Below are 21,457 nucleotides of genomic sequence, written 5' to 3' on the forward strand. Positions count from 1 at the left end.
AGGCAACAGAGTGCCTAGCTTCATTCTGTGGCATATGCAAATAAAGCAGCAGCTCCACAAGGAGAGCTCAGCTCTTCTTCTAGCCAGAAAACATGTCAAAACAAACAACAACAAGACAGAGGTATACACACAAATTCCACCCCCCCACCCCCCATGAGAAGTAAAGGAAGCAGAAGGAAGTTTATAAAACATTCTTCTTCATTTATAAGGCAAGGCTGGCAATGCTCCTGATGGTACCATCACACACTCGTCTCTTCATATAGAGAAAAGCTACAGGCTGCAAGCCATGTGTTTCAGAGCAGTAAGGAGAAGGATCTCCAGAAGCATTTCTATATGCAACGAACAGAGCTTGTCAAGGGTCCCACTGTTTCACTCCAGATGGGGCAGAGGGTCACCCATGCTCTGCCCAATGTCACCCTCTGATCAACTTCCTGCTGATTCAGTTCCAAGTTGGGACTACTCCACAGTCCCCATGACAGACCAGCCCTGCTCTATGACACTTGAGCTCTGAAAATAGCCAAACATGTAAAATAAGTGTTCCTTTTTATATTCTGAAGAAACTTTCATAAACACGTGCATTCAGTGTAAACCTATATGTTCATCCTAATTGCAGTTAATAAACAAAACCAAATGTCTCTGTTCCACAGCCTAGGGAAATTACTTCCAGTAATAGTCAGCTACCAATGTTATAGATAAAAGAAACAAACCTTCATTTACACTGCCCAAAAGTCGTCTCTCAAATGAGAGAAATTTATTTTTCAATTATTAGCAAGAATTGTCATTCAGAGCAAAGACTGATGTAATAGCACTATTTACGCTTGCTGCACTATTCCCAGTTCTCAGTTCAGAAATAACAAAATTGTCCTTAAAGAATTAAAGGGCACCACAAAAGAAGAGCTGGAATAAAAATGCAATTTTCTCGCCTTACAGCTACTTCACATGATGATAATGACAGTTTCCAACTCTTACACTTGCATGCTTATTGAACAAAAATATATGTGAAACCATTCAGCAAACGGAGTTTTGAACATAATATATTTTTACATAGCAAATCCTCTCCCACCTCAAAAATGCAGCATGCACTTGTCGGACTATACAGTCTCTTACCCACAAGGAAGCACAAACTATTCACATAAGATTCTCTAAGTGTCTCCTGAGCACTTCAGCAGAAACATGAGATGTTTTCTTTTTTCTCAGTGTTAGGAGAGACTTTTTTTTTTTTTTAATAGTCCATATATATTATTTCCATATAGCTTCCATAAATATTCTTACTTCCATAAGAGCTAAAAATATTCAAGTAGTACTTTGAGTTTGTCAGCCACACGGTACAGCTTAATTGAACAATGGTAGTGAGTAGTTCTGTTCAACAGATTCAGAGGACGCTTTTCCAATTTGAAGATAGGCAAACATCCAATTCATCGTCTTGTAGCAGTTGGAAGATCCAGCTCACAAATGTAAATTTGTAAGTGTGATCTCTTAAAAAGTCAAGATACCAACAGAAAATAAACATTTGTGAATGAGATCATTAAGTATGAAGAACAGATTTTTGATACTGCCTGACTTGCGGTTAAGAAAAACGTTAATCTCTTTATTTTATGACGACAGTAGGTCAAGGACCAGTTGGCAGAGCAGCAAAAGGATTAATTTTAGATGACAGCCTTCCTCACCTTTTCATTGATTAGTTCTCCTCCGATGAGCAAAATGAACCAACTTATTCTACGGCTAAACGATAGCTACACCGAAGCAAGGGAGCAGCTGGACCTCAAGGCCAGGCAGATCGGGGAGCGCCCCTCCTGGCAACTGTTCAGTCTTACTGCATTTATGCTATATGAAATTGCACCCTTACTTATTTTAGCAGGCTAAATTCTCCATCAAGAGATGAACTGAGCAGTCACATGAACACTAGCCCAAGAGCCAATACTTGGGGACTGTTGACAACCCATGGCTGGGGAAGCATGACTACACCTTTGATTTAAAGCAGTTGCAGCCGGCGTCAGCCAATTACAAAACAACTCTCTCAGTGTAGCAGGCTGCTGCAGGACGTACAAACAATAGTCAAGCAAAAAAGCAGCTTTAGCTTCACAATGAATCCAGTGAATCACACTGAAGACCAAGGAATTCTTCTTACATATAGAACAGCTAGCTGTGAACAAGTATACCATGGACCGGAAGGCAAAGATACTCTACTTAATTTAAAAAGGGACAAGAGCAAACAGTTTCATGATACTTCTTTGAACATTAAGATAAAATTTAGGCTTCTGGAGAACAACTGCCCATGTTTTTAGAAACTGCTAATAAATTTCCATTTTTCACATGATGAAAAAGGACAATGACGACAACACAGCGAGTGCCTGAGTATTGTACCACGGTGGTAAAATTCTGTGCAGCGAAACTGCCCCACCCAAAACCTACCGGTTTCCAGCTTTGGTTTCTCTGGACAAAGCAGCTTCTCAGTATAATTCCTTACACTGCGGAGGCTTTATGCCAGGCTTCCTTCTTAATTAAATACAGAACTTTGGGAGCCAGTGATAAAAGAACGTTATTGAATGGCCTTCAAAGGCTAAGGACAGCTCAGAAAAGATATTTCCATGGGTTTTTTTTTTTTTAAATGCTTTTATTTCTTTCAAGTTCCTTACATTATTAAAATTAAGGTTAAATTTATTATAGTCCATCTATATGCATGCTCTTTTAAATTGTTAACCCATGTATTTCCTTAAACTTGTACAGATTAAGAACATACTGAAAAGCTCTGATTCTTCGCTGGAAGAGACCAATATTTTTTCATTAATTCTATACAGAGAAAAATTAAACTCAAAATCACGTAAACAAAGCATTAAAAGGCTTTTACAACTCTTACACATGATAAATTAAATTATCTATCAAGACAAAACTATCTTGCAAGAACATCCATTGCAGTTTCCTACCATGCCACCTTTCCAATGTTTGTGAATATATAAATTAAATAGGTCAGAGACAATAATACATTCCTTTTTTTTTTTTTTTTTTAAAACGGAGAACACCATATTTTCGTACATGATATTCAAAGTAGTGACCACCAAGGACACTGTGACAAAGCAGAGAGCTTGCTACATGTATGTAGTAAAAGGTTCCATGTGGTCATGGAGTATATCACTTACTCGTTAAACTGGAAACTTCATGTACTTATGGCTGTGAATTGCAAAAAATTAATTCCTGAATAATCAAACACAGATTTAACTACTGCAGTAGTTAAGCTTTTAAAATTTAATTAAGGAATATGAAGTCTAAGTTTTAAAGTTAACTTTAATTACCGCAGTAATTGCCATTCAGCTCCTTTTGGTAGGCCGAGAGCAAAAAGAGCAACACGGCAGCTAAATATTCATATTTCCCTAAGTAAAAAGGAATTGTGTTATTTAAAGAAAAATGGAAACCTGGTTTGACAGTTTCAACTAAATTTCATTTTAATTTCATTTGAGCCTCAAATTCAAACGTGAAAGAAACTGATTAAACATGTATTCCTTGCATTTATTTTGTACCAGGTCACAGTGAACTGAGCGAGCTGAAAGCCCCAACTACGAGACACTGACTACCTGCTCCAGTGCTGCACCAGCCTGTTGTATGCCACTTTAAATTTAGAGATTTAAATTGTTGATTGCTGACCCTTGCAGACAAGCATGCAGAAACAAACAGCTTTTAGGCATTTCTCTTATCCAAACACCAAAACCACCAAAACCTGCAGGTGTCATTAAAGAGGTATTTTTCCAGTGGTTAAATTTTCAGCTCTTGTTCACATCCCCCCGGCACCTTCCTCAAACAAGGAAACTGAAAACGTAAGTCTCTTGCAACACAAAGATCTGAATTTTTAAAATGGCTTTCAAGTGCCTCCAATCCCAAAGGAAATTCTTTCCTAAAGAAGTGGCCTGTCTGGCACGGGCTAGACTAGCAGAGCTTTTGTTTAATATTTCTAGGTAGCACTCATCCTCAATCTCAGTTTCATGAGGAAAACCGAATGAAAACACAAGTGGTCTACAAGCAGTTTTGCAAGTATTAAGCATAGTTAAAGGGAGGGAGAAAGGTTAAAGAAATAGCGTTGAGAGCTTCAAGTTCCAAACATTCCACAAAAGGACTTACAGATTACATAATTTTTGGAATAACAAAGGTGACATTTTGATAACATTTCTAGGGGCTTACCGGGAGGCCAACACAATTGTCATGTCACCGGAATGACTTCTTTCATACAAAATACCGTGCCATGCTCTGCATGACAGTAGCAAATAACATTTCTCTCTTCTGGCTTGTTCAGACCCAAACCGTATCTCGGAACCTTCTTTGCAGGTATTAGGGGCGCTCCCCGTGTTTAGCCGAAACACCTTTTAAGTCATTTAGGAAAAAAAATTCCAAGCTAGTCAGAAATTCTCCCCTCCCCTACTGAAGATGTAGGCTACCACCTACTAATTTTTGAAATCCATATATTACTTTGGGGAGGTACGAACTAATAGTCTTTCCAAAGCTGCCAACCACAATGACAAAAGCAAGAAATCCTACCTGCAATGTTTTGCAGGAACACTTTTAGAAAACAAAAGAACATAAGCAGTGAAAAACCTATCACAAAATAACTTGGGTTGGAAGGGGACTCCAGGCCCATCCCTTGCTCAAAGTAGGGCTAATTTCAGCTGAACACCTCTAAGAACAGAGGTCCCACAATCTCTCTGGGCATTCCAGGTGACCATGCTCTTGGTGAAGAATTCTTTCCTTATATTCAGCTGGAATTTCCCTGTTGCAGCTTGCACCAGTTTCGTCTCATCTTTTTGCTGTGCCCCCTCCAAGAAGCACCTGGCAGCACCTTGTCTGTAACTCCTATCCACGAGGTAGCTGAAAACAGCAACTAGGTCCCCTTTAGCCATCCTTTCTCCAGCTTCCTCAGCCTCTCCTCACCCACCATGTACTCCACTCCACTATTCTTCTCGGTGGCCTTTATGCTGCACTGGCTCCTGTTTTGTCAGTCTCCCTCCTGCACTGCAAAGCTCCAAACTGGATAGGGTACTCTAGATACGGTCTCACAACTGCCAAGTAGATGGGAATAAATATCTTCCCCAACCTGTTGGCTACACTTGCTAATGAAGCCCGGTGCACAGTCACCCTCCACTGCTGCAAAGGCACACACTGCTGACTCATGTTCAACTGACTCGTCTGCCAGGACTCACAAGGACGGAAGTGCCATGCTGCACTCTAGCAGGCGTCAGGGTGGTTCGAGTCTAGCGTGTGAGCCAGGGCCCGCTATCATCGTGACCCTGCTAGTCGCCTAAAGAAGGCCTTGTCAACTTCCTCATCTTGATGGGGCAGGTCTGCTGCAGGCACTCACCGTGACGCCCCCCTCACTGTTCTCCCCTCTAATCCTGACCCATAAGCTCTCAACAGGCCTGCTGCCCTTTCCAAAGCAGAGTTCTGTGCATTCAAGCTATTCCTCTGCAGATAGTACAACCCCTCCATCTTCCCTACCTGGCCTTGCTAAAGAGCACAGCACTTCTGTTACGTAAGCTGGGAGCTCCCAGCCCTGAAACTGCAGAGACTTCTAATTTCACCTGGCCATTTCTCACTTATTCACACACATCTGAGACAAGCCCCCAGTCACACTGCTTCCTCAAGAGCACTGTGAACACCTGCCCTGTTGGGCACTCCCCATGTGCACTCCCCGACTCTTTCCCTCCATTTATCTGCTACAGAAAGCAGTTAGGTTAATCTGTGACTAAATGAAGCTCCCTAAAGGCATTCGAGCCTGCCTACCCTAGCTAGCAACAATTTACTTTTTTTCATTTTTAAACAAGCTGCTCAAGTAACTGTTTTTAAAAACAAGTTCAGTCAAGACCGAGATTGATTAAAGTGTTCTACATACAGGGAAACTTTACCCTGCCATCCATTTATTCACCTCAAGCTCCCTAACCTAACAAAAGGAATTCCAAAAATCTAGCATTTTCTGACTCTGCTAGAGATGGGACTGCTTTCCATAATATGGCCCCTGGGCAGCATATAAAGGTTTAGGAACATAGCAAAAAAAGCTCAAAGTAGGCTTGAATCAGAACAAATAATGTTTGAGAACAGACTGCAGGTTCTCTGGAGCAGAGACCCCTGTACCTTTTCCACTATCCGATACAGATGTGCAAGAGGTTCAGCCACAGTACACAGAGGACTAAAAAGGTTAGCTGGAATCCTAAATTTGTGCTGTGCACAAATGTCGATTTTTCCCCTAGAAACTGAAAAAAATTTGAAATATATTCAGCGTAAGTTCTCTTCTAGGGGCAGAACAGAAGCAGCATTATATTACACATTCAGTCACGTTTCTCAGACTTTCCAGTATCTGAAAAAGAAAAACAACATACTGAAGCTGTTTGCTATATTTTACTCAATCATGTTACCCAATCAATATATATATTCCCACTTCCTGTCTCTGCAACTGCAGTTTGATTTCAGAAATATGCTGACTAAAAGGCAACGAGAACCTCAGGTTACCTGCCTTCCGAACTCATTGCACAGGAAAGGGCAGGGCTGTAGCTTGCATACCTATGACTGATAATTATTTTTTTTCCACCACAGTTAAAACCCAGGCATGGGCAGAACTCCATGTCTTTCAAGACAGACAGGTATCAGGAACTCCTATTTTCTTGGTTCTCATTAGAAGCTGCTTTAGTAGGTAAAAATTATTTTATCTGAAATATACATAGGGTGTACATAGATCTGTACTGTTACTGTATCCTGCACCAATAGTTAATGTGGACTACCAGCATAATACTCTGTTTCATTCATCCACAAATGTAACAATACATTGCTGGTCAAACTGTCTAAAGAAGTACATTCACTAAGCTCCAAAAGATGACTTGCACCATCTACAGGTCTTACAGGGTTACAAGATCCTTACTGTTAAATTTTTTTTTTTTTTTTTTAATAAATCTGCCAGTCATCCAGTTCCATGTTACTGGAATAAAAGTCAAGTCAAAATATTTCCTGGACAAGCACAATGGCAAGCTTATTCCAAAACACTGTCATATAACAGCAGTCAAACCTAGATAGTTTAGCCCAGTTTGATGACAGGTTTGCACTGGTCAGTGCTGGAGTGCTACTGCTTCAATGTTGCACACTTCAAGCTAACACATAATTAGTAACCCACCTTAATGACAAGGGAAGCACTGCTTTCCTGGGAACAGTACCGTTTGGAAAGGAACAAGAGTCCAGATATTTTCTTCTCAAAGTATCTATAAACTCTGAATTAAAGTGCTTCTAAATTCTTAGAACAGCCACAGACTACAGTATAGCGTACAGAGAACAACTTGGCAATTCAAATATCTTTTGAAAGATTTGCAATCTGTTAATACTTCTCATCAGCCCCACTAACAATTTCTTTTATTATGCCTGTTCTTTCAGATTAAGAGAGAATACTCTTCTACGCTTTGAATAGCGTTAAGGTTATGACAGTATATCAGCTGCTTAAGGGTGAAATAATTGCTTTTATCCCAAAGCTGAAGCAGTATATTAATCAAAGTAGCACTTGAGAGCCAGATGTACTCAGACAGGCTTAGCAACGCTGAAAAATATGATTATCGAATTTTAATGCACATAAGTACAGATTAAAAACAAACTACTTTTAAGAAGCTACAATCCCAGTGATTTTACAGCTGAGCAAAATAAAAGGGGTTACCAATGACCTCTTTCAAAATCATTAACAATCGGATGCACCAACCTTTAAAAACTTTAGTAAGGCTTAACTCAATTTACATACTGCCTTTCTTTAAATATAGCTTTTCCCTGAATACAGTCAACATATCAGGTAGAATCGCAACACAGAACGCAGAGATGACGATCATAACTCTACAAAACAGGTCAAGTTACATTTTCTGCCTACCGTCATTAAACCCCATCTTTATAAAGAAAGCACTGTCTCTTTTCCAAACTTGTAGCCCTTCTGACGCCCAGTAACGACTGAACAAGTTTGACAAAAACGGCAAAACTCCTAATGTTTACTTTGGCGCCAAAAAAACCTACAAATGGCATTAACAACTTTCAGCATTTTAAAACCAACATAACCATTGAAGTTAGCTTGCATTTGAGGGTTCAAAACTGACTGAAGAAGTAAATCCTGGGCACCTAATCAAAAAACTCATGTTGAAAGCTCTTGTAACACAACATTAAGATGCTACATTCAATAAACCCGGGGACATTGATTTCAGGTTCACGTTGATATTTTTAACTGCGCTTTCAGCAACTTGCTAGGCATCATTCTGCAAAAGGTTAGAAAAAGCAGAAAGAATTGTAGAAGAGAGGCAGAATAGCCTAATTTGCAGAAATCTAGAGAGAAATTTACTCTTTGCATATAACTTCTTTAAGGCATGAACGTGCCCAAGCCAAAATTTGGTTTTCGGCATGGCCGATCTGTGCTAGTCCTACAGCCAGCATAGAGGGACGTACCTGTAACGCGTTATTTGAAACATGAGCCGTAGGGAAGATTTCAAAGTTTAAATTTAGTTTTCTGGACTTTTCCCGCTTTGTCAAGATGCGCATTAGCATACATTTTGCAATGTACTAATCTACCATTCACCTGAGTTTCCATGCAGTCTGGTTTTGGGTGGTAAGAGAATAGGTATATTTTAGTACGAGCTTAAAAAAAAAAAAAGTGCAACATTTATTTGCATGGCGAATATAACCAAGAAACACACATAGACAGGAATACAGCCTTTAAGATTTTTCCCTTTCTGTGAAACTGAGAATTATTTGCACATTCTCTGCAGAAATCTGCCAGATTCTGTAAAGCCTCTTATCAACTGATACGGCTATTTGTTAGTAGGGTAGACACATTGTGACAGGCAGCAGTATGAAAGACTAGATAAAGACTACCATATTTGGGCTATAACCTCTAGGCAAGATATGGTTAAGAGTGCCCTGCTACAACCAAAGGTAGGTTGCTTCTGGAAATACAGTGAAACTACTACCGCTTCCCCCTCCCCTTGGTAAACTAAAAGTGGTATTATTATATGGAATCAGTATTTGCAGTATGGATAATAATCTGCTAAACTGCCTTAGCCTGCAGCATGAATTATTTGACCATTTAAACATACCGTATCCCCTCCCTTTAAAAGGTCATAATTGTATACCTAAGAGTAACTTGCCAATTTGCATTTTATTGAGCAAAAGAATTGCTGCTCTGTTTAACTACAACGCACTAGAGGATAGCACACTATACTGTAAATGGTGGCTGGAGTTTTGTAAGAAATCAGTATTGAAGTTCTTTCTTTGTCGTAGTGTTTTGCTCAAAAAGGAACAGCTAGAATAGTTACTAACTTGTAGAAGTCTACAAAACATGTAACACTGTTACCTTTCTTCAATTCTATTCTTATCCATAAGTGGCTGTTTGATCCACTGATTAACTAGTCTTTGTCCTTGAGGGGTTCTGCATTTATTCAGTAAACCAGCTAGTGACTGTGCAGTATTAGCATTTTCCACAGAACTCTGAAAAGGAAAAAAGAGTTAGTGAACACTATTGACCACCGAATGGCACCCAACTTTGTTACCTACGAACAGATCAGAGTGTTTTCTGAGTTCACTTGGCATCCATAAAAAAACGCAAATTAAACAGCATGGCACTGAAGCAGTTACACTGTGATCCAAGGAACACGGCAAGCAAGGAATAGGTTCGTCTATTTTGATATTAGCCGCTTGAATAGAAAAAGTGAAAACGCAGCTAGACATTTCGTAGCTTGTCCTTCGACTAGGAAAGGTAGACTTGTACCAAGGACAGCACTGTATCAATATGAGAAACTGCAGAATCCGAGCAAGCATCAGAAAGTAGTCTAGTTACCTGTCAGTCTCCCAAGCTTCTTAAAACCATTTGTGTTACAATTGACATTGGTGTTTTATACAGGGATAACCTACTGCAGCATGTCCAAGTTAAACGGCTATGGTTTCCAACGGTCTTATATAATCAACTGCATCTGTTGCACCATCAGAACTTCACCTGTACGCTTCACAGAATGACTCAAAATATCTTGCCTCTGGCTTCAGCGCCTGCCCAAAAACCTCCACAGAGACAGCCTGACATGCAGGCCATAACACAGCTTCCTGCTGCATAGCAACCTCCCCCTGTTCTGAAGCGTACAACAGCCCATGGGGACAGGCAAGGCAGTGACACTTTACACCTGCGAGAACTTACGAAGGGAAGTAGCTAAGGCGGCATCAAAATTCCTAGAACACCTCCATAAAACCAGGGAAGAGGTCTAACTTCTGTTTCATTCCCCAGAGTGGCAAAGAATCAGGAAATAAAGCAATGAAGACAGAACACCTTTCCCCAGGTTTAACTACCAGTTCAGATGCTAAGTAAATACCATTTTTCCCCCAAGAAATCCCTCCACGGTAAACAGGACCGTGTTTGTGATTTCTTCCAAAAAGCCTGAAATTCATGCAGACTAGGTCCAAGCAAGGATCACGAAGCAGGATTTGCCAATATGAAAACAAAAAAGGTTGATGCACAACTGTATCAGCACACCACTGTGAGTCCAGCTTTTCCTACGACTACGGGGGTGGGGGGAAACAGGTGCGGTAGAAGTTTGGGAAGACTGGTAACCTGCTTGAATTTGAAGAAAGTGCACATAAGAAGTGAAACTGATACTGCCCAGTTAACATGCTATGGTGCATTATTAAATTCTGTCCTGTTCACTGCTCTGCCTCCTGCAGTTTGCAACCAGCCTGCCCTTTCCATCACTAACAGCAGTGCTCCTGGAATAGGCTTCCTCTTCCCCTAGTACTAATTCAGACTATTTCCTTTTCCAGAAACAGCACTACTGTAGAAAATAACTGTGCTTCGGAGTTTCCTATCATACCACATATCTGTGGAGCTCTCCTCCTCCCCGCCTGGGTCTGCTCCTGCCACTGGAGCTGTGAACTTCTTTGTCCCTAGCTAAAAACAAGGATAGACAAAGCACGGCCTCCAGGGCTTAGCCAGACTCTTCAGCAGGTACAACCATAAAGTACTTTAAGGCTCTTCCCACATCTGCATTCTACATGCAGGCACTGGTTTATGATCACTTCCTACCTCTCTCATGAACTTCTCTTCTACATTCAAAGCTTGCTTGCAACAAAAAAGCCTGTAACAGTGGCCAACAGCGATTCTGAAAGTTACAGTATAGAGGACAGCTTAAAAGAAAGCTGAAAAATAAGTCATCACCTACCAGGATCTGAGGAGCTTTGATTGGGATGTCAGGTTGTTACTTATCAAGCAACTAAGCAAGTATATTGCAAAATGCTTACCAATTCAAATGTGTATTTCTTACCTGGAAAAGGTTGAGGGCTTGGACAGCTGCATTATCTAGAACCATATATTGACTAAGATCAAAAGTAGTCAGTTCAAATTGTCCGAAATTAGACTCATCCGACAGCAACTCTAAAAACTTGATAACAGCTGACAAAGATGAAATGGCAACCTGAAGTTAAAAAAAAAAAAATTCTTGTCAGACCTATTCTTGAACCACGAATCTTTTGATAAATGGACCTTTCAAATTACAAAAGATACAATCAAAAAAGATCTGAGCCATGTCCCTGCTGGAACTGACACACAGGACTCATCTTGTTTCACAAGACTTTGTCTTCGCAGGGACGTTCTAGGGCACTACACCTTCTTTCTAGGGAGGTGCAAGAACAACAAGCTAGACATTTGCATAATCTGATATAACAAAATGAGATGCAAAGTACACACCTTGCCAGCTTTCCAAAGCTGTTATCACTATGTTTTGGGCTAAGGAACTCAAACAAGTTATTGCAGATAAACGGGATATCACATATCATCTGAAGACATGGTTTCAGGGTTAGCTTTCAGCCACAGCCAAGGAACTGATCTGGCACACTGCACAGCCTTACAAATGCTAGTGCCAGCACAAAAGAGAAAGAACATGACTGACTTGTTTAGTGGTAACAGACTACAAACAATTTTACCGTGTTATGAAATCACACATTAAGGGAGAATAACTCCACTGGTTCTCATTGCAAATGCAAGGTACAATGAAAGACGTTTTAAAACAAATTAAAACATGTTATCTCAAGCAGATTACCTCTTGTTTACAGCTGACTAAGGACAAACACGCTCAGTTGACATGCGGGCGCTAAATCATATGTTTGAACCATAAGATGACACAAAACCCAAAAATACTAGCATAAACAGTACTTTGTTTCCAGATATGAGACTCTCTCCCATCATACGAAATAATTAAAGGATCGCATTTCAGTCTTTAGGCTAGAAAGATTATGAATAGGAAGTACAGTGAGTTTGCTTACCAGAATTTAGCATTTTGAAGAAATAAGCGAAGGTTTTTTTGGTTTTTTTCCAGAGGCCTCCTAAATCCTACCTCAACATAAAGACCCAAGGGCAGCAGGACTGCTGAACACTTCAGCAAGAAACACAGCTTGATATATCATGGGCTGTACAGAGTACATTCACAGAAGCATGTGAACACAGTATAAATTGGACCAGGAAGGGTAGAGGATGTCAGCTCACAACAGAGGCGCACATCACTCATCTTTTTAAAAAAAAAAAAAAAAAAAAAGTCCATGGACCCAAATAGTGCTCTGCACTAACCTGCTTTTCCATCTCTGGCAATGCTGCACTATTCGTTTGTTCTTCTTTTTTTGACTTTAACAATCGATTGAGATCCTGAACAATATCTTTTGTTGTGAACTCTGCCTTCTTTCTGTCTGTAATCAGGATTCCTCCTCTCTGAATGACCTGTTGTGCATAAACATATATAGTTATTACTTTCAATTTTCAGGGGATGGACATTCGCCCCTTAGAAGTAAACCCCAAAGATGCACATTTATTTAAGGCAAGGCTGCACAGAGAAAGACAGACAGGATTTTACCCTTACCACAGCTTTCGCCAATTCAAATGCAAGCGAGTCAACAGAGGAATAATACATTCTGGATACAGAAACCAAAATTTCTTCAAGTTCACAAATCAGTCCTTCATTTTTCTACAAATCATGGAGCCTAGGCAATAAGCTAGGGATACAGCTTTTTAGATAATGTTTCGTCTAAACATAAGCCACGAGGCCATGGTCACAGACAATTCTCTTACTTGTCGCAGTTTTCCCATCTCTCCAGCAGTCTCTCCTCCTGGTAGCACACACTCCTTAGGTCCTAGCTGAACCAGTAGAGCTTCAAGGTTTGAGAACTGATCATTATCTGGAAACTCACAGACACTCAATTTTCTTAGTGTACTATCAACATATCCCACTCCAACTACTCTTTGTCCATCAGTAGTAGACAGCTTCACCCCCACAACCCCAATGGCAGTTGACATGTCGTTGTTGGCAAAGAGAACTTCCTCAAACTGGGCGAGGTTTCCTGGAGAACCCTATTAAAGAAAGATATATATTGTTTAAAATAATGCTTGTGTGAGCATGCACAGGTGCACATACTTTTTTTTTTAAAGGATATCAATGAATAGAATTAAGTAACAAATACTCTGCTAGTAGAAAATGTACAGCTTTTTTTTTTTTTTTTTTTTTTTTTTTAAAACCATTAAGATTACACCTATCATCTACACCAAGTCAACGATCTCGGGCTTCCTTAATCTCCCAACCCAGGGCAAATATATAGGACGAGCCCCTCCTGCCCTAGAACAGTAGAAAACAAAGATCTATAACAGATCACATGATTTATCATCACCAACGGCAGTCCCTGAGAATCCCTGAGACCCAAAGGGAGAAAAATTGTACCTTGTATGCCAAATACCAGTCATTTTCTTTGGTAGATTTACTCCCTGCTCTGTTCTTGTAAACTTCGACTCTGTAATGACGAACCAGAAGCAGATCTCTCACAAACGATTCAAAGTTCATTTTACTAAGCACAACACTTTCCAGTTTCTGATTTCCTACAAGAAAAAAAAAAAGATACCTGCATTATTAATAACGTTTATTCTTTGTTACCACAATCCTCAGGAAACAGAGTTAACAGTCTACAGAAATGGTGTCATACCGATAGTGAATAAAGCAAGCATGTAAAATCCATGAAACAAGACAAAAAACACTCAGCTGATTAACGTTAAGAACACACCCTATCCAAATAAAAAGCAATGTTCATTTCCAAATTTCACTCATTTTATACATGTGTACGTAAAAAGATCAGCTCCTCTCACCCTTCTTGTCTTCTTACAATATTCCTTATTTGTTTTTCTAACTTATCTTTTATATCTTTTAATCTAGTGAGCAGTGGAAACAAACGACAGGTCTTCTTTCTTGATAACCCGCTTGCTTTCCTGGATAAGCCACATCTGTCAATGAACACACAAAACAGCCTGTCACTGTACTCACTCCGAAGATGGCGAAGACATCTCCCTAGTGCCATGGAAAAAAATATATTCTGTAAATACATTCTAAGCACAAGAAAGTTTACATTAAAACCAATTTAGTGGGCGTATAGTTGGTAAACTTCTTGCTTTTGCACCTACAAAGATGCAGGCAGACGGAATAGCTGAGCAAATTTAATTCTTTACAACTGCCAAGAGGAGCAGTACCACTTCCACCTCCCTACCTCTCGTGCCACCTCTGGGACCAACCTAACCACAGAATAAGATGACTCCATTACTAACCTACCCAGCTGAAAATGCCGGTTGTTTTGTTTTCTGCCAGATCAGCAAACTGAGTTAATTCAGAGTGGACTGAGTCCGTAAGAGCTATAAGACATAAAAGGCAAGGACTCGCAATGGATAGGGATCATCACATCTCTCTTTTCAGCGGCATCTGCTAGTTTAGCTATCCAAGTAGGCATTCCTCACACTTGAGATTTTACATACACCTTTATGTACAACATATAGATTTGTTTATCAGGCTGGACACTGTCTGTAAGACATCATTTTGAGCAGGGCTTTTTTTTTTTTTTTCCCCCCCCCTTTGCTCAAAACTCTAGTAACTCATTTTTCAGAAGCAGGTATGAAATTAAGCCCACATAAGTAGATTCTCTTTGCCAGTGCAGAGTTGTCCAATACAACACAATTTTTTTTCTTATATGTGACTAAGAATACACTGGCTGCAGACAAAGAAGGCATATGTGTGATTCAAAATCCTTCCTGAAAGCAAAAAAATTAGTTTTATGTTGACTTTCAATTCGATATTCTAGATAAGGCTATAGTCTGCAGTACTTTAAAATGCGAGTTGATAATCACAGGCTTGTACCTGCAAAGTGATTCCTTTTAAATTAAATTCAGAAACTATACCAATGCACGCGCTTCTAGTCTGGAAGATATTATTTCAAATCCTAGGCTTGAAACCATCAAGCTCTACAAGTCCTCCGCAAAATATTTCCTTAGTTCCTAGCCCATCACTTGCACAAAAAGGTGAAAAGCATGAGAATACCATAGCAAGAGATAAATAAAATGCAATAGGGGGAGGGGAGGAAAAAAAAAAAAAACAAAACTTATGCATTACATAATTAAATATGCTATTCACTGCTGCAGGCCATCATGAGTATAATAGCAGCCAATAACAGAAACTCCACATATTTTCATTTTACCATTGCTAAGCAGTTATCTGCACTATAGAACTATGTAAATCCAGCCTTCAGTTATCACAGAAAGTGTCACGCGATTCTTTTCATAGAGCTCTACCAATGGTCTGAAAAAGTGTTATTAGCTGCTGTTAATGTATGCAATAAGTTGTGTTTAATTAGTTACACACATCTGATAGTCCTGCAATAAGCTTATGTCAGGAGAAGTACATATGCAGAATCATGCTTTCTGCTGTAGATACCTTCCTACGTTTGTACACCTACATCTGTCACGCACATCCTGTTCAGAACGGGTACTAGTCATCATTTCAAAGCAGCAAGAGCTTGAAGAATTCAGATTTGCATTCTATTATGCGTCCTTTGAAGCAGCAACGAATCACAGCAGACCTCGAAATCGAGAGACCGCCTAGTGTCTTCCTTCCTACGCTTATCAGCACAGGAAACAAGAGCACAGATTACTCCAGCTATTCTCAGCAATACACATAGCACACGCTTCAGCAGCTCAGTACCTCTAAGCAGTTATATAATTGCCTAGAGCATAAAAGAGGAGAGCAGCGTCTCTTACCACAAAGAGGTACCTCTCTCTGAAAACCGACGCCTAAGATACCTTATTTTAAAGGAACATACAAAACGCAACAAAGGAACGTGAAAAGCAGCGTACCAGCCCGAGTTACACCACCGCAGGCCTTACCCTTGAGAGCACAGCAACGCTGCACCCGCTGCCCCAAAGCGGCTCCTGTCGGGGCATCTAGCACACAGCCACACACACACACGGGCTCACGCCTCTCTCCCCCTCAGCACCCGCTCCGCGCCGGTGGGACCGCCGCTCCCCCTCGGCCGCTCCCCACACGAGGCCGAGCGCCCGGCCCCGAACGGCGCCCCCGCGGCAAGGCCTCAAGCGGCGAACCCAAGCGGCCGGTGGAGCCCCCGGGCCCGCTAACGCCCGCCGCCTCCCCGGCTCCCGGGCCGCGGCCGCGTAAGCAGGACAAGGAGGGCCAGGGCCGCGCGCACACCCACCCGGTGCCCCCGCCAGCTGGCGGATAACGGCGCGGGTGCGGAAGAGCTCCCGTGCGGCCAGCTGCGCGTCGCCGCCGTGCACCGTGTAGTAGTCGCCGCGCTCGAAGAAGCGCACGGTGGTGTCGGGCTTGTCGGGCAGCGAGAGCACGGCGCGCACGAAGCCCGCCTCGGCGCCCGCACCCTCGGGCCACACGGCCTCCCGCGCCGGCTCCACCGCCATGCTGCTGCTTCTGCCGCTGCCACCGCCGCCTCCCGCCAACGACCGCTAACGGCCGCCGCCGCGCGAGAGCGGCGCCACCCAATGGCCGCGTGGCCCGCGGAGCACGTGACGCCCGCCCCGCCCCTGTAAAGCGTCGGGGGCGAGGCGCCCGCGGCCTTGAGGGCGCGCGGGCGGGGCCTCCTCGCGCGCCCTGTGCTGCCATGGCAACGGCGCCGCTCAGCCCCGCCCGAGGCTCGGTCCCGGGCCCACCGGCCCCGCAGGGCCAAGTTTAGCACTGACAACCATACGTGTGTGGAAGTCATGGGTTTGTTTTTATACACAGCCTAATGGCGTAGAAAAGTCGAAGTACTTAGGCCTTCCCCTGCCCGGTGGCTGGGCCTGCCTCTTCCAGGCGGGGGACAGCCCTGTCTCCAAGTACGGAGCACCCCTCTGCTGAACACATCCCAGTCTCTTCCTCTGCATCCCCCCCCCCCCCCCCCCCCCGTGGCAAGACTCCCCCTCTTCCTCCCAGACAAGGGTAGTTTAGCTTCAATATCAACAAAACTAAATAAATCTCATCTGATCTCTTTTTGTTTGGCCAGAGACAACGGATATTTTCTGCACTGTATCTTGTAAAGCCTCAAAGTGCAACAGTAGAAACCGAATTCCATAAAACAAGTCTTCTGGATTGTGAAAAGGCAGTTTTTACTCTGTTTTCGCTACAAGGTTGACCGTTCTGTTTCATTGCTTTTTTGTTTAACTAAGACAAGCCCCAGGTTCTTTCTGAACTGTAATTCCAATAGCAAAATAAGCAGTGATATTATTCGATAATTTCCAAAGTCTGATCCTGCAATAAACCTTGTTTATTTCCCACATAGCGTCACAAAGTGACACCTCTATCAAAACACATTTTGGACAGAGCAGAATTCACTCTGTTTAATTAAAGTTATAGCTCAAGACCAGCTTTCTCTATAAACGCTACGCTTTCTCTTGAATTCTGAGTTTCGAGCTGGCAGTGGCCCGCTATGGTAACAGGGAGCGTTTCAGTCAGCCATGGCCCTCCGCAGCCCCTCTAGGCAGGAGAAAAGGGGCTGAAGGTGCCAGCCAGGCCAGGTCTCCTCACTTGGAAAAAAACACCTCGCCTTAACTTTCCACACCAAACCCATGGCCCTGCGCCGGCAACCTCGGCTCTCTCCTCTACGCTGCCGCTAGCAGCCCCTTACAAAAGTGCCCAGTTTTTATCAGTTCGCAAAGGTGTCTTCTTTCCGAACCGCACCTCAGGACTAAGCCACCACCCAATAAACCACTTCTGCAACAAAGACGCATCATGAATACATTCCTCCCTGAAAAACGTCCATGTTATAGCTGAGGTTCCGCTCACAACTCGCCAGAAATAGAGACACGCCACGTCCACAACGGCCAAAACCCAGCGGCCAGAAGGGCCGGGCCCGCCGAGCCCCTCACCCTGCTGGCAGGCAGGCCGCATCCTGCCCCTCTCCGGGCCCAGAGACACCCATCTCCTCGCAGGGGGCCGCTCTGAGCCCCCGACTTGGGTCTCTCCTTAACCCTGCCGAGGAAGAAGCAAAGTATGAAGCCGCTAGAGCTTCGGCAGCTTTGCGGTAGCCAAAGATCTCCCTCTCCTCCCCTGAGCGGCTGCAGAAACCGCGCCGTTCCGACAGGGCAATTGGATTCATTTTCAATTTGGGTTAAGTATAACTTTCTTCACTTTCTTTTTTATTATTTTTCAGCAGTGGCTAAAACATCTTGGCTGATATTTCCCTCCCCCTAGGTTTTCTGCTTTAGACAGTGCTTGCAATGAAAAATTCAGCCTAAATAATTAGCATTTTGCAAATATATAGGCTTCCGAAAAAAGCCTGGCTCTCACAATTGCATGTAACCTTACCAAGAGGTGCTAGCACCAGGCCAACCCATATAAAGTACTTTGTGAACAGATGGGATTGCCCCTCTTTGTACGTACCAATGACTACAGAAAGGCCGATAGATAAGGGAGAAGATAGGGCAAGAAATAAAAAGCGTCCTTGTACAAATGCTTGGGGACTACGTGGGCTCAAGGGACCTCATTACCGCCTTCAGGAGAGATAACTAACGGCCCGTAAGTTATAATTGCTGCATGCTAAAGCGTTTCATTCTCTCCCCTCTGGGCTGATTACACCCTTTTTCCTTCTATTTGCTCAAGGCAGCTCTGTTGAACCGAAAGGCCCCTGCCTAAATCAGCCGCTAATACTCTTAGGTGTGGTGACCACAGCCCATGAAAAATGCATACGTTGTGACACCTGATGTATGAAATGTCATTGGATCAATCACCTTTCCTCTGAGCTTCTGCCATTTTCTTTGCCCCATGTGGTTCTTCTAGGGATCAATCACCTTTCCTCTGAGCTTCTGCCATTTTCTTTGCCCCATGTGGTTCTTCTAGGGCAGCTCAGTGCCCAGGCTGGTCCGCACAGGTGTAATTTTGCACCCAGAGCGTTTCCCTGTTTCTGTGCTGGGTTGCTTTGTTATATTGCTGCCAACAGAAGGCTTCCTGCTCTCTCTCTTGCATACCAGGAGTGATGAGAATGAGAAGATCGGTGTAATTATTAAGCATGTGGCAGGAGGAAGATGGATGCAATCGCTAGACCTTGATTTTGTTGCTGCCTTATGCTTAACTAGCGTACACCGGAAAGTTGAAATGTTTTTTTCGATGAAGACATGAAAATAGATGTCCATTAACCACTCTACAGAAAAAAAAAAGAAAGAAAAAGAAATGCTGTTTCACCAGAGCTTAATTAGTATTCAAGTGTATTCAGTGGCAGCTCTAAAGCTTTTTACCTGGTGAGGATGTCACCAGAAAATTTCATAGTAGGCTTGTGTGTGTATTTGTGGGCATATATATAGTAACAGAGGTTTAAGAAAATGCTATCGTACAACGTAAGAATAGTATAGATTATTTATTACCAAGTAACATTAATAAGATTACTTGATAGTATTAACGGCATAAGAGTAGTTGATATATGCTGGAAAACAGAAAATATAGTTGTTAACTTATAGAGGACCTTACAACTTTCTTCTGTGCACTTTTTTTTCCATGCAGACCACATTGCATGCCTCTGCTACATGGGCACCTGAATGCATGAGGACTCTGCAATGCTTTTGAGGATTAGTAGGGAAAAAAAAAGGGAACTTGTTGCATGTTGCAACAAGTTGGTATATGCAATGTTATGTGTCACCTCTACCATCACACACCACTTGCTCTTTGCCTGCCACCCTCTCACTGCCATGTGTCTGCCACTGCAAGTCATTGTGAACACAGAAGGACAAGGAAAGATTTCAGCCAAGTTTATAAAATGCCCGTGGCGATGGATCCCACTATCCCCAACATAAGAGCCACCCTACTACATGCATGATTTTCTGCGTGCCCAATAACAATCTTTGTAGTGCTAGAGCTTGGTCTCACCTTGAAGTTGTTAGAATTCAACAAATGTCAGCTGTAAAGTCGAGCCAGCGGAGCTGCTAGTGTTTTTAGTCTTTAGAATGTTTTTTTCAGGCTCTTTGAAGCCGTCTGTAATCCAAAGTCACCGTATATTACGATGACCAAAGTCCAGTAGGTAAAGATGTGAATAAACATGGTTCACAAACAACGTTATTTGTCTTAACAAATTTGTTATATTTGTTTATGAGAACAAGCGTGCTAATGTCAATAGATTCTACGTAGGCAATACTCCATCTTTTAATCGTGTAGCTGTGGAAACTACACTTACACGGCACTCACGTATTTAGAAGAAAGTTTTATAGACTTTATTGGTCGTGCTTTCCCAAATACGTTATCGAGCTCTTCTCTTCAAAAGGAGTCTTTTGTGGTTCTCAGTAACTAATTTCACTTTTCCATTTCAGCTTTCCCAGCTATAGAATGAGAATACTACTATTTATCTGTTTATTCCACAGGAGTATTATAAGGAAATGAACAGCACTTTCAACACATGTTTATGTGCTGTGTGATGTTTATTACATGAAACAACTTGCTCTTTTTCCAAAACAATATCTATACATACACACGTGGATTTTAAAAGCAAAAAAATCTCCCCACAAAACTCCCTTGTACGTTAATTAAAATGTACCTTTAAAAATCAATGGCATAAAAATTGTTTCCTTCAGCGATAATGTTAATACAGTAACACATTACATATATATGTTAGTGTAATAATTTATAAGTGCTAGATTTGCCCACACAAACTCTTTTCTCATGTCGTATGCATGCAGTAAGATAATCATCACCACTGGGATTTCTTGTACCGTTTCTGTGGCCACGCCCTCTATCATAAAGGTCACATTCATTCATCCTCAATTTATTTAGTAAATTTCCAATCTATCTTTCTCATCCTCTATCACAACTGACATTATTTTACATTGAAAGAGAGAAAACACGGTATCAAAACTTCGTGTGGAACATTAAAGAGATTTAAAAAACGTATTCCTTTGCTGAAGGAACGTAATGAGTTAGACAAATGGAAGCATTAAAATATTTACCTTCTCATAAGTCTGATGCAATGGCTAAGACTGTTTTATGAAGTTCTTTTGGTGTGTTTCTTTTACAGGAAACGAGGTTTTTAACTTTGCCGAAGTATTTCAAAGTAGTAATACAGAGAACAGAGAATATTTTCATGTTTCATCTCTCAATATTTTCCCATAGCAATCGATTTTTGCAGCAGTTCACAACTCCTCTAAAGATGT

General features: G+C 41.9%; 1 protein-coding gene across 2 annotated transcripts in view; it reads right to left on the minus strand.

The window, feature by feature from the left end:
• MSH2 (mutS homolog 2) overlaps positions 1–16,864 on the minus strand; it is a 54,505-nt gene extending 37,641 nt beyond the window's left edge. For both annotated transcript variants that reach the window (XM_068940067.1, XM_068940066.1), the window contains exons 1-6: positions 16,531–16,864; positions 13,728–13,882; positions 13,085–13,363; positions 12,590–12,736; positions 11,292–11,441; positions 9,341–9,474 (exon numbers count right to left, since the gene is read on the minus strand). In XM_068940067.1, the coding sequence (XP_068796168.1) occupies positions 9,341–9,474; positions 11,292–11,441; positions 12,590–12,736; positions 13,085–13,363; positions 13,728–13,882; positions 16,531–16,750 (1,085 nt within the window). In that variant the 5' untranslated portion in view covers positions 16,751–16,864. The remainder of the gene's footprint in view (positions 1–9,340; positions 9,475–11,291; positions 11,442–12,589; positions 12,737–13,084; positions 13,364–13,727; positions 13,883–16,530) is intronic.
• Positions 16,865–21,457: the final 4,593 nt, after the last annotated feature.

This window comes from Struthio camelus, chromosome 3, assembly GCF_040807025.1.
Source record: "Struthio camelus isolate bStrCam1 chromosome 3, bStrCam1.hap1, whole genome shotgun sequence".
NCBI classification, from domain to species: Eukaryota; Metazoa; Chordata; class Aves; order Struthioniformes; family Struthionidae; genus Struthio; species Struthio camelus.